Source organism: Typha latifolia, chromosome 2 (assembly GCF_019914945.1).
Source record: "Typha latifolia isolate L0001 chromosome 2, TyphaL0001v2, whole genome shotgun sequence".
NCBI lineage: Eukaryota > Viridiplantae > Streptophyta > Magnoliopsida > Poales > Typhaceae > Typha > Typha latifolia.
The window spans coordinates 16,867,984-16,881,064 of NC_133087.1; the positions used below are offsets into that span (position 1 = coordinate 16,867,984).

At 39.4% G+C, this 13,081-nt stretch overlaps 3 protein-coding genes across 14 annotated transcripts; 1 reads left to right on the forward strand and 2 right to left on the reverse strand.

Annotated features, from left to right (window-relative positions):
• Positions 1-2,042: 2,042 nt before the first annotated feature.
• LOC140781735 (disease resistance protein RPS2-like) lies at positions 2,043-5,727 on the reverse strand. Its single transcript, XM_073127885.1, has 2 exons — positions 5,597-5,727; positions 2,043-5,034 (listed from the first exon to the last, which is right to left on the reverse strand). The coding sequence occupies exons 1-2, from the start codon at positions 5,635-5,637 to the stop codon at positions 2,112-2,114; spliced, it is 2,964 nt and encodes a 987-aa protein (XP_072983986.1). The 5' UTR covers positions 5,638-5,727; the 3' UTR covers positions 2,043-2,111.
• On the forward strand, positions 5,642-8,804 carry LOC140781737 (protein N-terminal glutamine amidohydrolase). Of its 2 annotated transcripts, none has more exons than XM_073127899.1 (6): positions 5,642-5,778; positions 5,988-6,093; positions 6,451-6,528; positions 6,631-6,764; positions 7,124-7,248; positions 8,311-8,804. In XM_073127899.1, exons 1-6 carry the CDS (start codon positions 5,642-5,644, stop codon positions 8,496-8,498), a joined length of 768 nt encoding a protein of 255 aa, XP_072984000.1. In that variant the 3' UTR covers positions 8,499-8,804. The 2 variants fall into 2 exon arrangements, with proteins under 2 accessions (XP_072984000.1, XP_072984001.1); XM_073127900.1 differs by having other exon boundaries at positions 7,178-7,248.
• A 132-nt stretch (positions 8,805-8,936) lies between these two features.
• On the reverse strand, positions 8,937-12,896 carry LOC140781736 (serine/threonine-protein kinase-like protein At3g51990). Of its 11 annotated transcripts, none has more exons than XM_073127892.1 (5): positions 11,159-12,896; positions 10,034-10,112; positions 9,777-9,861; positions 9,596-9,680; positions 8,937-9,298 (listed from the first exon to the last, which is right to left on the reverse strand). In XM_073127892.1, the coding sequence occupies exon 1, from the start codon at positions 12,723-12,725 to the stop codon at positions 11,283-11,285; it is 1,443 nt and encodes a 480-aa protein (XP_072983993.1). In that variant the 5' UTR covers positions 12,726-12,896; the 3' UTR covers positions 8,937-9,298; positions 9,596-9,680; positions 9,777-9,861; positions 10,034-10,112; positions 11,159-11,282. The 11 variants fall into 11 exon arrangements, with proteins under 11 accessions (XP_072983993.1, XP_072983996.1, XP_072983994.1 ...); XM_073127895.1 differs by having other exon boundaries at positions 9,455-9,680; XM_073127893.1 differs by having other exon boundaries at positions 10,034-10,122.
• Between the last annotated feature and the right edge of the window lie 185 nt (positions 12,897-13,081).

Consider the following 13,081-nt stretch of genomic DNA (forward strand, 5'->3'; position numbering starts at 1 on the left):
GCCTAGTTTTGGTCTCCTAGACTGACTTTAATTTGCAGATGAAGACCAAACTAGAATGGTTCTGCATAGAATATACTGAACGTAACAGTTAAATACTGTAAACTGCATCTTACGCCAGTTTGATTTCTTTATCACTCAATCATTCTTGTCGGTAGTTAAGCCTGAGGTAGCTTTTCCTCAAGATTAAGAACAACAGAGGACCAATTACCTGACTTATATAATCTATTACCTCTTGTAAGATATAATTATGTCTTGATTGTTGGAGATATCAACAGTTTAAATTTGATTCGTTATTTTATAGGAGATATATAGACTTCAATTTAAATTTAATTATCGATCTATTATTAAATTTTTTAAATTAATATTAAACTAATAAGATATATATGTAAGTAAGTAAAAAAATAATTGAAGAGATAAAATCTAATCAAATTTTTGTATCAAGTTAACTAACAAAAGATACTAATACCCTTATTTTGATATATATATATATACACACACACATTAAACTCAGTTAAGAATATATATGTCTTTTATTTGATAAATTACTAAGATAATCTAATTATCAAGAAAATAATATGAGGGATATACATACAAATATGAAATTTAAAAAAAATATATAAAAATATTTTTTTCAAGGATCTACATGTAAAAGAATTCGTTAAATAGTCACCGACTTAAAATGGTGTGTGTGTATATATATATATATATAAGAGATTTTTAGAATGGTATATAGTCAAATATTAATTAGAAAAGGATATATATATACAAATAAAATATTTTAAAAGGGTATACGTATAAATATCAGCTTTAGGAGGATATATATGCAAAAAAGATATTTTTTAAAAGGTTATACATGCAAAAAAAAACTATTTTATTAAACTAAGATTATAATTTGGAAATAATTAACCATCTATTAATTTCAGTGTCCCTATTATACCGTAAGTATATCAATTGTTAGAATCCTTTTTACCTAGAAAAATAGATAGGTTTGAAGGTGTTGCGCAGACACATTTCTACTATTAGTGCCACCTGCACTATCTACAGACCTAAGAACGAGACTATTGAGCATCTTTGGTTCAGGTGCAATATGGCCAGGGCAGTGTGGTTTGCTTCAAAGTTGTGTTGCAAGATTGATCGCTGTCCCTCGAGGTTGGACCTGTGGATCCTGGAGCTGAGCGACTCCTTCTCTACTGAACAACTCACATATGTGTATTTCATTATGTGGGCCATCTGGAAAGCTAGAAATAGTTGAGTGTTTAGGCAAATGGAGGTTAACCCTATTGAAATATTGGTGGAAGTAGACAGACTTGTGAACCGTAGCCTCGCTAACATCGACCAACCACTCCCTCCAACTGTGGGGAGAGAGGAGGAGGAGGAAGTGGTGCATTCCTCAAGGGGTGAGGTTATCTGCTGGGTTGATGCTGCATGGAAAGGAAGTTGCAAGGGGGGCATTAGTATTGCAAATATGCGAGTTCCGAATGTTTTTGCTTGGGAAAATCGTTATTTATGAACTATTGTATAGGTGCACAAATGGGAGAAGCAGTGGCGCTCTTAGAGGGTCTGAAAGAGCTATCCAAAATGAATGCCACTTCTCGTTGCTCGCTATTTAGTGACTTATAAACAGTGGTTAAAGTTGTTAATGCCGCAGATAGTTTGGACACAGCTGGGTGATTCTAAACATGATCAAGGAATGCAGATGGTGGATGCACAAGTTACCTCATATCAAGATTTGTTTTACGAGCAGGAGCAATAATACTCTTGCTCACTCGCTAGCTAGACTAGTAAGCAGAATGAGCCTTTGTAGAATCTGGTCTCATCCACCTATGGGTGGGGATTGCACTTTTGGGGTTTAATAAAAAAATTAGTCCACAGATGTTTTATTAGAAAAAAGAAAGGTAGATATGAATGGTACAGAAGAAGACCTATAATAAAATATATTAGATTTGCATTTATTCTAAAAAAAATTGAATTCAATTTTTAAGTATATCATTGAACAAAAAAGATTTATATATTAAAGATGTATATATAGAAAAAAAAAGCACATAAATTAAATATAAAATACATTTTGCTGCCGCTAATGTGACCATCTTCATCAATGGGGGATTAATAGATTACTCATTAAAGTTGTTAGACTTTAGCATCGAATCTTCAAGAGACGCGTGACCTTCGGCTTCAAATATTGATTGCAGATGTGACGAGAACCGAGAGGAGGAGTGGAGCATCGGCTTTCGCTTAGTGAAAAATGCATTCGGAGACGACATCGTAGGAGTATTTGCTAGATCTGGCCGAGAGGCTAGTAGATTGCTCTCAGACATTCGAAAGAAGGGGAGGAGAGAAGATAGCATGCTTCCATTCTCCCATTCTAACCCATCCCACCATCTCTTCTCACCCCTGATCTGCTTAAGTTTGCCGGAGTTGGTAGTCTCTGCCCGGAAAGGTAGCTTCTTTAGCGACGGACACACAGACACGTCGATGTACTCCAAAGAAGGAAAAACCAATGCAGTATCGCAGATGGAATCTAAGTTCGGTAGGTGATTCAGCTGCAGAATCTTGAGCCTATGAAATGCATAAATCAGCTGATCTTCTCTCAGCTCTTTGGTGTCTACCACCTGTTTGATATTGTTACAGAATGACAAATCTAAATGCTCAAGACACGGGAGCTTCAAAACCAACGTAAGATCATTCAACTTATCGTTTCTTCCAAATGTGAGAACACGGACGCTTCGAAGAAGAGGCTCCTCTAATATAATCTTTTCCAGTTTGGGTAGATCCCACAGAGTTATAAATTCTAGCCTTAGATAAGAATTCCCAACTTGACGTTGGAATAATATCTGTTCTAAGCTGAGACACTCTCGAATATTTACCGCCACAAGGCTCTGCGGTATATGGATATTAAGAGAGATCTCTCCTTCCAATTTATAGAATCCAAGGAGTCGCATTTGTAGACCGGGCACCCTATAGAGCCTCTGCAAAGTACTAATATTTTTCAGTGATATTCCGAGAGCTTTTGATTCTGCAGTGAGACAAGCCAATTCCTCAACAGTAAATTCATTCTCCTCTCCAGGATTGCTTGATCCAATTATATTCTCATCCACTTCATGACCTGCATATTTATTTCCATATAGGTTCAGAATTCGTAGCCTTGATAGACCTGATATAACTCCAGAGGGTATTCTGTTCAGGTTATCCATATAACATATGTGCAAATACTCTAATTTCTTTAGATGTCCAACCTCCTCTGGCAGTGTTTTGATATCTGTTCGGTTAAGATTGAGATACCTAAGCTGAACTAATAAACCGATCTCTCTTGGGAGCTCTTTGATGGGATCCCAAGATAAATCCAAGAATGTAAGAGCTGCTAAGCTTGGGAAAAGGGAAGGTGGGATTGTCTTCAACTGGAAGTTCTGCTGGAGTGAAAGGAATACGAGGTTAGGACAATCAAGTGTATGTGGTAGTTCTTTGATATAATTACACATAAGTGATAGTTTTTCAGCTTCTTTCCACTTCTCAATGTCTTCCTTAAGTAATTTCTTCAGTCCGGATCCTGCTTGCAATATCCATTTCCCCTCTTCACTCCCAGTAGCTATCCATAAAGCCATGTCTCGGATGATGTCGTGTAGTCTCACCTCTTCGTATTCAATGTCACCAGGCTCAAGCATGCAAGCTTTCTTTAAGCTTTCGATGATAAAGTAACCCTTGTCATACGTTTCATCCGGTGTACCACTGTTCTCTAGCAATCCTAACCCCATCCAACATTGGATTAGTTCAAATTTGACGATAGAATAACCCTCAGGCCATAGCGAGCAACACAAGAAACAGGATTTGATCCTATCATCCTGCAAACTCTCATAACTAAGTTTTAGTCTTGTATGCACAGAGCTGAGGTCCGACATACCTGAAATCTCATGAACGCGCGACTTCTTCAGCGATGCAAGTGCGTGCTGCCATTCTTGGTAGGTCCTCTTCGTCGACATTGCCCGTCCGACTGTGATGAGAGCAAGTGGCAAGCCCCCACATTCCTTAGCAACTTCCTTAGCTAGTTCTTCAATTACACTATCAGAACTGATAATATCTTCACTAACCTTTTCTACAAACAGTTGCCATGCCTCCTCTGGTCCCAAAGTATCTACTTTGATCCTCTTATGTGCTTCCATATACCCACACACATTCTCGAAACGCGTTGCTAATACTAGCTTGTGCTTCCTCTGGCCATCAGGATGTGGAATTCCAATGTCTGTTAGGTCCACAAACTCCCAGAGATCATCTAATAACAACAAGAATCTCTTTTTCTTTAGGAAGTTGAAGACTACCGAGGCCCGAGATTCTATACTTGAACCAGGCTTCAAGAACAACCCCAACCTCTCAGCTATATCTGCTTGTAGCTGTTCTGGTTGACAACCTCTGGATGCCACAACATAGAGAACGAGATCAAAGCCATAGTTTTCTTGAATACCACACAAGAAGTAGTTATTGATTTCCTTGAGTAGAGTGGTCTTCCCAACCCCACCCATGCCCCATATCCCTACCATCCCCACTCCGTCATCTTTGAGGTAGCTAAGAACCTTCTTTAGATTGTACTGGACTCCTCCTGCAGAAGTAGCGGTGGGCTTCTCCTGCACCGAAGACGGCGGCAGCTTCACGCTGACGTCGGTGAACGCGCCTCTCTTATGCATGTCTTCAACTTCCTTCAGCTTCTTGGCGGCTCCACTGCTTATCTTGTACTTTGACCAACAGCTAAGAAAGCATCTCCCCTTCTTGTAATTGTTCTTTATCTCCTCCACCTCGTGCGCAACACGGTCCACGCTCTGCAGCCACTCTCTGACTTCATGATTGCAAGCTTCTTGCTTTCTCTCCGAGATCTCGAGCCGTACGTTGACGTCGCTTCTCCTGGCGTCTAATCTCTCAATTGCGATGCTTAAATTCGTGACGTTTTCATCCGTTTGTGTGAGGTAACCAAGGTGGGCGATCAGGGGACTCCATAACCGAGATACGAGAACACAAACAATTGAATCCAGAAAGGCTAGGACAGCCATGCTGAAGAAGAGAAATAGATCAACTGAGAGATATAGAGGATACCGCTAACTATGTAGTTGCATAAACGAGAATCTGAAATCGAGTAGTCAAAGTCAAGGAAACAAGAGAAGGGCAGAACCGAATAATTAAGGAAATCAATAGCAAATTGCTTATTGGTTTTTATTATACAAAGTTGGTAACCTAGACCTGTCATTGCCTTACAATAAACACATCAGCTTAGCTAACCCAACCACTGAGCAATTTTATTTGAGTGAAGCTCTCATTAGGGAGTGGAAGATGGCTGCAAAATTTAATTGAATGCAATCGGAACCCTAAAACTCACACATATTTGAAAAATAACTTAGATCACGATTATCACTCAAATTCTATAACTCCTTATTATATTTTTTTTTGGGAATATGATCTTAGTTGTTGAATACACACAATTATTATGCTGGTATTAATCTAACAACATACTCGGACAAACTTACACCTGAATCTCGATCCTTCAAAAGAGCACAAATTTCGTGGATATTGGAGAACCGACAGGTTTGAAAACCATAAATTTTTGTGGGTACCCTACCTTCTGTCTAAAGAGCAGTCGCCCTTTTGAGCCTTGCCCATCTTTATGGCGGATGACGGCGAATCCGACAACAACCAACGCAGCCACGATCTAACTCTCTCTCCGCCGCCTCCTCCATCCCCTTCGTCATCGACTTCATCCTCGCTCGACGCCTCCTCATTTACCTACACCCCTTTCTACTGGTACCTCCTCTCTTTCTCTCGTCTTCTTATTTTAAGGAATAACAATTTTTTAACCTATTTCTCATTTCCTATCATGTAATCAATCGTCTGTGGCTGGATTCGATATGATTTTCCTCAATTGATTACTCTATTTTTACTGCTCTTTCCCCTAATGAAGTTATATACTAGGTTTATTCACGGAAAAGAAAACTTTGATTGTTATCTTGTAGTGAGGAGAATGTCTACTTTTTGTGTAAGAAGCTTAGTGCGAGTGGAATTGCAGATCCAGTAGGACTTGATCTTTTCGTTGTGTTCATATCCAATGAGGAGAAAAAGGTTAATCTTTTTCATTTTTCTTAAATATTTATCTTCCATGGAAGTTTTAAATCGCTTAAATGTAGTCAAATTAAGTAAAAATTTATTTCCTATCTTGGATTTTTATTAAATTATTAGTCAACAGAAACTCTGATTTTTAAAGCTTCCATTTGAAGAAAAGGATTACTAAGCTAATGCACATTGAAATTTACTAGCTATATTGAGACATGCTTGTAGATTTACCTTATCCTACCCCTCCAGCTGTAGATAAAACCTTAGTGGATTTAAGTCGAGATTGTTACAAAGGCATAACATCTTTTCTGCTGCCAGGAGTCGTTACTGATTCTGATATGAATTCTTTTTACATGCCATTCCAAGATTCCATTGTGGTATCAAAAGGCAAGCAAAACAATTGATGGGCTTGTTTTGTGGGACTATCATGTGATATGTACCCAGGTGAAAGCTGAAACTTATCATTAATATAAATTCGGTATGATAAGCTTCTCTGATTACTGAAACAATTATTTATCTTGCACCTGTGAATGGTGGCTATGTAAGGTGAAGCGAAATCAAGGGAATGGTCTTGTGCTAGCGTGGGATTTGGATACAAGTCTCCCATTGCCATCTCCTCTCAAGCAGTATATTAATGAAGCTATCCGGCCACTTTCGTTTGGTAATTCCATCTATAGAAGGTAATAACTACATCTTTTATTATTGTGGTTGACATTGTGTGAAATACTTTTGCTAAATTTCTCCTGCTATGCATATATATGTATTTAAATGCATCCTAAGTCCTAACAAACATAGATACAGATTTTTTTTTTCAACTATACTTGTCAATTTACTTAAATGCAGAAAACTATGTTTGTGCACACAAATTCCAAATGTATGGAAATTTGTACAGGAACATATATATGACGGAGTTACACGAATTTATTCAGCAGGCATTATTTTGTGAATTATTAATTTAAATCTAATCCTATCAATATATGAGCTTCCTATTTTACCATCTGAGAAAATTAACTAAAGATCGCAATTGTCATCTATATAGGCTTTTTCGGGTTGTTCATGCTCCCATACTTCTTCGTTATTTTGCATCTGACAGAAGTCACATGAAGGATCCCTTAGGGAATTGGGTTTCCTTGCCTCCTACATATGAACCAATTGTTGCAGAAGGTAAATTGTTATGTCATACCTGTTATACACGATTTTCTCTTCATTGATGTTGCTTCTTTGGTAGGCCATTATCAGAAATTTAAGGGATTTTTTTTTTTGTTGAGTTCTCAAGGAGCCTAGATTTGTTTCCACCAATAAGAATATTTGAATATCGTTTAATTGTTAAATACAAGTGCCATTGAACATGCTTATCTTGTAATATATACCAGGTGTAGAAATATGAATACCCTGATCGTTGTCTTATTCAGTATCAGTTTAGTTCAGCATGATTATGTAATCTTTGTGGACCTCAAAAATAGTTGATAAATGATAACTAGTAGTTTTTTTTTTAATATTTAGAAAATCTCTATGCTGACAATACCGTAAAATAATGATACTAATTTTTTATTCTTTAGTGTAATATCTACCAGGTGTAGAAGTATGAACACCCTGATTGTTGTCTTATTCAGTATCATTTTAGTTCAGGATGATTATGTAATCTTTGTGGACCTAAAAAATAGTTGATAACTAGTAGTTGTTTTTGAAATATTTGTAAAATCTCTATGCTGACCTGGGAATCAGTTGAATGGTTTAGCCTGTAAAAGAATGATACTAATTTTTTACTTTTTAAAAAATTAAGTAACTTGATTTAGTTCTCTGTTTCTAGTGCGAAGTTTTCAAAAGATATTTGGGTTTGTCAGGAACCCCACCAGGAGACATTGTAAAGACATGGTTTTGTTAATTACTTTCATTTTTCAAGGAGCTCTAAATTGGGTCATTTTTCATCATTAGCTACCTTGTATTGTTTTGATCAAGTAATTGGGTCTAAATCACAGATAAAATGGTATTGTGGATTTCCTTACAGATTTACGGAGAATCATAACTGATATAGCTTGGGCCTGAGGGGTCTTGACAGTAACTAATGATGAAAGAGACTAAATTACATGAGGCAATTTATGTCATGTCTCTTCCTTCTTTTCTTTTTCCTGTTCTTTTTCAGCAATTTCACCAACTCCTACAGGACACTTACTGGAGTTATAAGAGCTTACTATGGTTTCCATTCTCCTTTTTCATCTGATGTAGATGGAACCACGAATAACCTTCAAGAGTACATTCAAATGCGTTCAGCAGAAATAACAAGCTTAGGCGATCTGGTTCATGGTGTATGCTCCAACAAATATGGCGTGTTGTTGAGTGAAGAAATGCTGGAAATTTTCTTTTCTCAAGTCAATCAGAAAAATGTTATGCCTTCTGAGTTGACAACAAACTAGAATTTCACTTGTTCAAGAGTGCTAGTGAAGAGGTCGATTGTACCTAATTTATGTAAGTGGATAATATCCCAAAGTTTAATTCCATGAATTAATCTGATGTAAATGTTCGCATACTCCCCCAAATAGTTGGGACTAAAGGTTTTTTTTTTTAAATGTCTCTTGAGAGAGAATGAAGGCTTTGCTGGTGGTGGTGTTATAGATATTTGTATAAGGGCATTCAAGTTTTTGTTCAAACGATTCAATTATTTTGTTCAAACAATTCAGTATCCCAAACTCAGTTCGATGAACTCATAATATTTTCCGGAATATGTGTACCATGTACTCCATAGTGGCTTTGAAATCAAAGGATAATACCAGCAATTTACCTTGTTATCAAACAGCTGTTGTACTGCTGCCTAAATGTTACTGGAAGAGAATATAGCAAAACAATAAAGAGAATGGAAAGAACCGGCGATACTTTTATAGCATAACAACAAAGAGAACCTTTAATAACGCCAGTGCTACTGCTCAACACTGACGTCGCATATATGAGAATTATTTTCTTGGGGGCACTAAAATCAAGAGAAAATCTAACACGCAATGTCCACATGTGGAGAAAAGAACCAAAAATTTAAGTGCAAACAAGCATGCATTGTAACAAAAGACTGAAGCTTTTTAGTCGGTTTCTGGTGTACCGATTGCTTCCTTTCTCTGCATTGTCCCCTTTTCTCAAGTTCCTTTGTTTTATAGCTCATCTTTCATCCTCTTTGTCATCATGTCTCTCTTTTGTCTCTTCTTGTTGCCAGCACTTCTCTTGATTTCTGCAAACAGCAAGAGAAGTGTCAAAATATTTCATTACCACAATACAGACAATTTCAGAATTCTAGCTATTTAAGAGGAAAGGAAAGATATGATTTATGGCACAAGGAATCTATTTCGAGGGCTAAAGTCAGATTTCGAGGGTAATGAGAATTTACGCCATTTTTCGAGTTTTCCTGCTTCATGCTTTTGGTTGCATGGCGTGGGAAATTTCAATATGTCACAAACCATTTGCAGAAGAAAGATAACAAAAGATCGATTTATTTCATCACTGACAAGAGAAGTTGCAGAGGTGATACCACTTGAGCAATTATCTTGCCATCAAATATAAACTCAAATAGCATCAGAAAGTTTCCTCTGCAGGATACTGGAAAAGCTTCTTGCCTACAAAACAAAAGATGTTAAAACAAATGATACTTGCTGATAGGATACATACAAGCATGTCAACCATCAACATTTATCAAGGAGAAGATCCCCTACCAATAAAAGCTGCTTTATGTGCTAGTACCATTATCTTGTAGTGATTCTACAGATAATCCATATCATCCAGCATATGCAATTCTAGCTACAAGGATGAAATATATATTGGATTGAGTAAAATTCTAAGATAGAATGTGAAAATTGATCTGATCAAGTTAAACTGTTAGAACAAAGAAAAAAAACTGCTGTCTGAAACACTTTATCTTGTAACTCAAGTTGTATGCAGTTCTACACTTCTGCTGAAGGAATATCAAGACCTGTAATAGCCAAATCTGTGTACCAAGGAATATTCCTTTCGCCAACCTTAAACATTTGTAAGCCTCCAAATCTCTTAGCCTGTAATAGCCTTTAACATAAGAAAATAATGAAGTAGATTTAATGCTGGAGTATCTTGCACTGCAAAGTACGCAGAGAAGATAAACGACGAACAGAATACAGCATCAAAGCTGAGTCAATCGAACTATATACTAAATATCCTAGTGATGAACATGCATTATTCAGTTTTTTAAATAGTTAAAAGGCTTATTTGGTCACTAATAGGAATGACTTTTAATCAAGGTTTGTAAGAACCAAAGGTAGAGGACTTGTTGAGTCACATATGCATAAGAACCATTATCAAACTTCCAGATATCTTAGTTAAAAATGGAAATAATGAACATGTAGGGAACCAGAACTCTCGAACTGAAAGAAGAGGAAACTCGAGTAAAATGTCAATAATCATGATTGGAAGCAATAAGATCATGAACACCTTATTTTCTACTGAGATAATCGCAGATGAGGAAATTGCCATCAATAGCTTCAGTTTCTCGAGTAGTATGTTCATCTGCTTTATGCTCTGTTTAAGAGGCCCTAAGATATAGATTCTCGACATGGTCACTCAGATACATATAGCATGATTTACAATAGGAATCCACAAGATACAGTAATCTCATCACAGGGAATTCATTATATCATAGAGCCATTCGTATTCAGAAACATCAATATGCAAAAGTTCTGAGGAAAGTAAGGATCAATCAGCATATGTACATATATACATGACGAAATTCATTTTTGAGAGGTTTTCTGCTATAAGGCAAAGTTCAAGCTCTCAACTACATTAGAAAACTAATTTTGCTAGCACACAGTAAAACACAACAGTCACTGTTTATCATAAGGTGATAAAGCACATCATCCATGATAAGGTAGTTAAATTGAATGTGCATTTCTATCAAGCCTGACCTTGATTGGATATGAAACAATTAGTTCCTAGTATACTATTCTAATTTGATGCAACACGAAGGATGTGGAAGAAGGAACTATTCCAAGCAACTAATCTGAGATGCCAAAACAGGAAATAGGGCAATGCAACCTTTTTGCTAGATTGCATAAAAAAATGAAATTACCAACTCAACAATTGGAGATAGCAGCCAGAAGAACTCCTGAGCTGTCTCTCCGAGGTACGATGTTGATTGCACAATTAGCAAGGAAGAATTTAACTGCAAATGGCCTTCAAATAATTGAACAAATCTAAGGAAGATCTCTGGCTGGAGAATGAAGCTTTCCATTCAAACTCTCAAAGCCATCTGATCTCGAAAACAATTCAGATGGGGCTCCCCTTAAGGTATTGTTCCTCCATAGCTGCGCTTCTCCATTCTTGTCACCATGATGACTAGCAACACGCAGTGTCCTCGCCCTTCGTATGTCAGATCTCCGCTTAGGCTCTTCGTCAAACCGCGCCAATAATTCCTTCAGATTTCTTCGCTCCCTTGTGCCACCTTCAGAGAATACCTTCGCATTCCTCAGAGGGCGGGATCCCTTCTTCACACTAACCATCACATCCGCCTCCGCACCATCTGCGTTCGTCGGCTCTTCCAAAACGTTCGACTTCGACACCGTCCTCTCAATGTCGACAACCGCGCAAGGGTTCCCGACGACCGGGAACCCACTCCACGCCCTCCTCGAAGACACCGTTTTACTCAACCCCTCGAGCTGAACCACCACCTCCGCCATCGACGGCCGCCGCTCCTTGCACGCGCGCACGCAGCTGGCGGCCAGCGAGGCGAGCTGCCTCCTAATAGCCGCGTCCTTCATCGGCGCAATTCGTGGGTCGTAGAGCGCGGCAACCTTCCCCTTCTTTAATAGAGGAACTGCCCACTCCACCACCGATGGTGGGGAATGCGCGACATCGATGGCCTTCCTCCCGCTCATGATCTCAAGAAGCAGTATCCCAAAACTGAACACGTCCGTCTTAGTGCTGAGATTCTCGGGGGTCACATAAGAAGGGTCGAGATACCCGAGGGTTCCGGCGGGGGGAGTTGAGAGGCCGGCATTGGCGGCCTGAATGGCGAGGCCGAAGTCGGCGAGGCGGGCGTGGAAGTGGCGGTCGAGGAGGACGTTGGCGGACTTGACGTCGCGGTGTATGACCGGGGGGCGAGCGGAGTGGAGGACGAGGAGGGCCTTCGCCGTCTGGAGGGCGAGGCGGACACGGCGAGGCCACCCAGGGGGGTTGGGATTGGAGTGGAGGAGGTCGAACAGGGTGCCATTGGGCATGAATTCCACCACGAGGAGGACTTCTTTGGAAGTGGAATTGGAGAAGCCGAGGAGGTTGACAAGGCGAGGGTTGCGGATGGAGGAGAGGATCTCGATCTCGTTCTCGACCTCGTCGCGGATTGGGGTGGATGGGCGGCGAGAAGGGCGCTTGACAGCGACGGGGTGGGGAGAGTAGACAGGGAGGACAGCCTTGTAGACGGCGCCGTGGCTGCCGCGGCCGAGGAGGTGGGAGTCGGAGAAGTTGGAGGTCGCGGATTCGAGCTCGCCGTAGCTGAACCGGTGGATGGTGGCGACGGCGGCGGAATCTTCCCCGCCGGCTTCTTGAGAAGCGCGCTTGCTGTGGACAGCGTGGGGGGAGACAGAGGATATGGAGCGGCAGGTAGCGACGGAAGAGTCGGCGCGGCAGGAGAGGTAGCCCATGGCGGAGTAGAAGATCTTGGAGATCTCAAGAGAAGAATCGAAGAAGGAGAGAGAGAGAGAGAGAGAGAAGGGTTGGTGGTGGGAGGAGGAGGAGAGAAACGACGCAGCTGAGGGGTCAATCGGTTGGAAACTTTTGGGGTGCGTTTCGCTTTTTGGACAGTAGAAGAAGGTGGTAACCGAAAAGAAAAAAGAAAAAAAAATAAAGAGTAGAATATTAAACTCTAACCTTATTGTTGGATCAGTAAATAGATTTCTATTTTAAACCTTGCCTTCTTTGCTAAATCATACAAAATAAATACCCCATCAATAAATATACAATATAGGGTGTGAAATGAAAAAAAAAACAAAGTCCCTAG

What these genes read in the sequence shown, in the direction of transcription:
- LOC140781735 (XM_073127885.1), bottom strand. Translation starts at nt 5,637, where the DNA reads ATGGGCAAGGCTCAAAAGGGCGACTGCTCTTTAGACAGAAG. An exon ending in GACTGCTCTTTAGACAGAAG is followed by an intron (nt 5,035 to 5,596) that starts GTAGGGTACCCA and finishes TCTCTTCTTCAG; the next exon opens with CATGGCTGTCCTAGCCTTTC.
- LOC140781737 (XM_073127899.1), top strand. Translation starts at nt 5,642, where the DNA reads ATGGCGGATGACGGCGAATCCGACAACAACCAACGCAGCCACGATCTA. An exon ending in TATCCAATGAGGAGAAAAAG is followed by an intron (nt 6,094 to 6,450) that starts GTTAATCTTTTT and finishes TGCCATTCCAAG; the next exon opens with ATTCCATTGTGGTATCAAAA. An exon ending in ATCATGTGATATGTACCCAG is followed by an intron (nt 6,529 to 6,630) that starts GTGAAAGCTGAA and finishes TGGCTATGTAAG; the next exon opens with GTGAAGCGAAATCAAGGGAA.
- LOC140781736 (XM_073127896.1), bottom strand. Translation starts at nt 12,725, where the DNA reads ATGGGCTACCTCTCCTGCCGCGCCGACTCTTCCGTCGCTACCTGCCGC.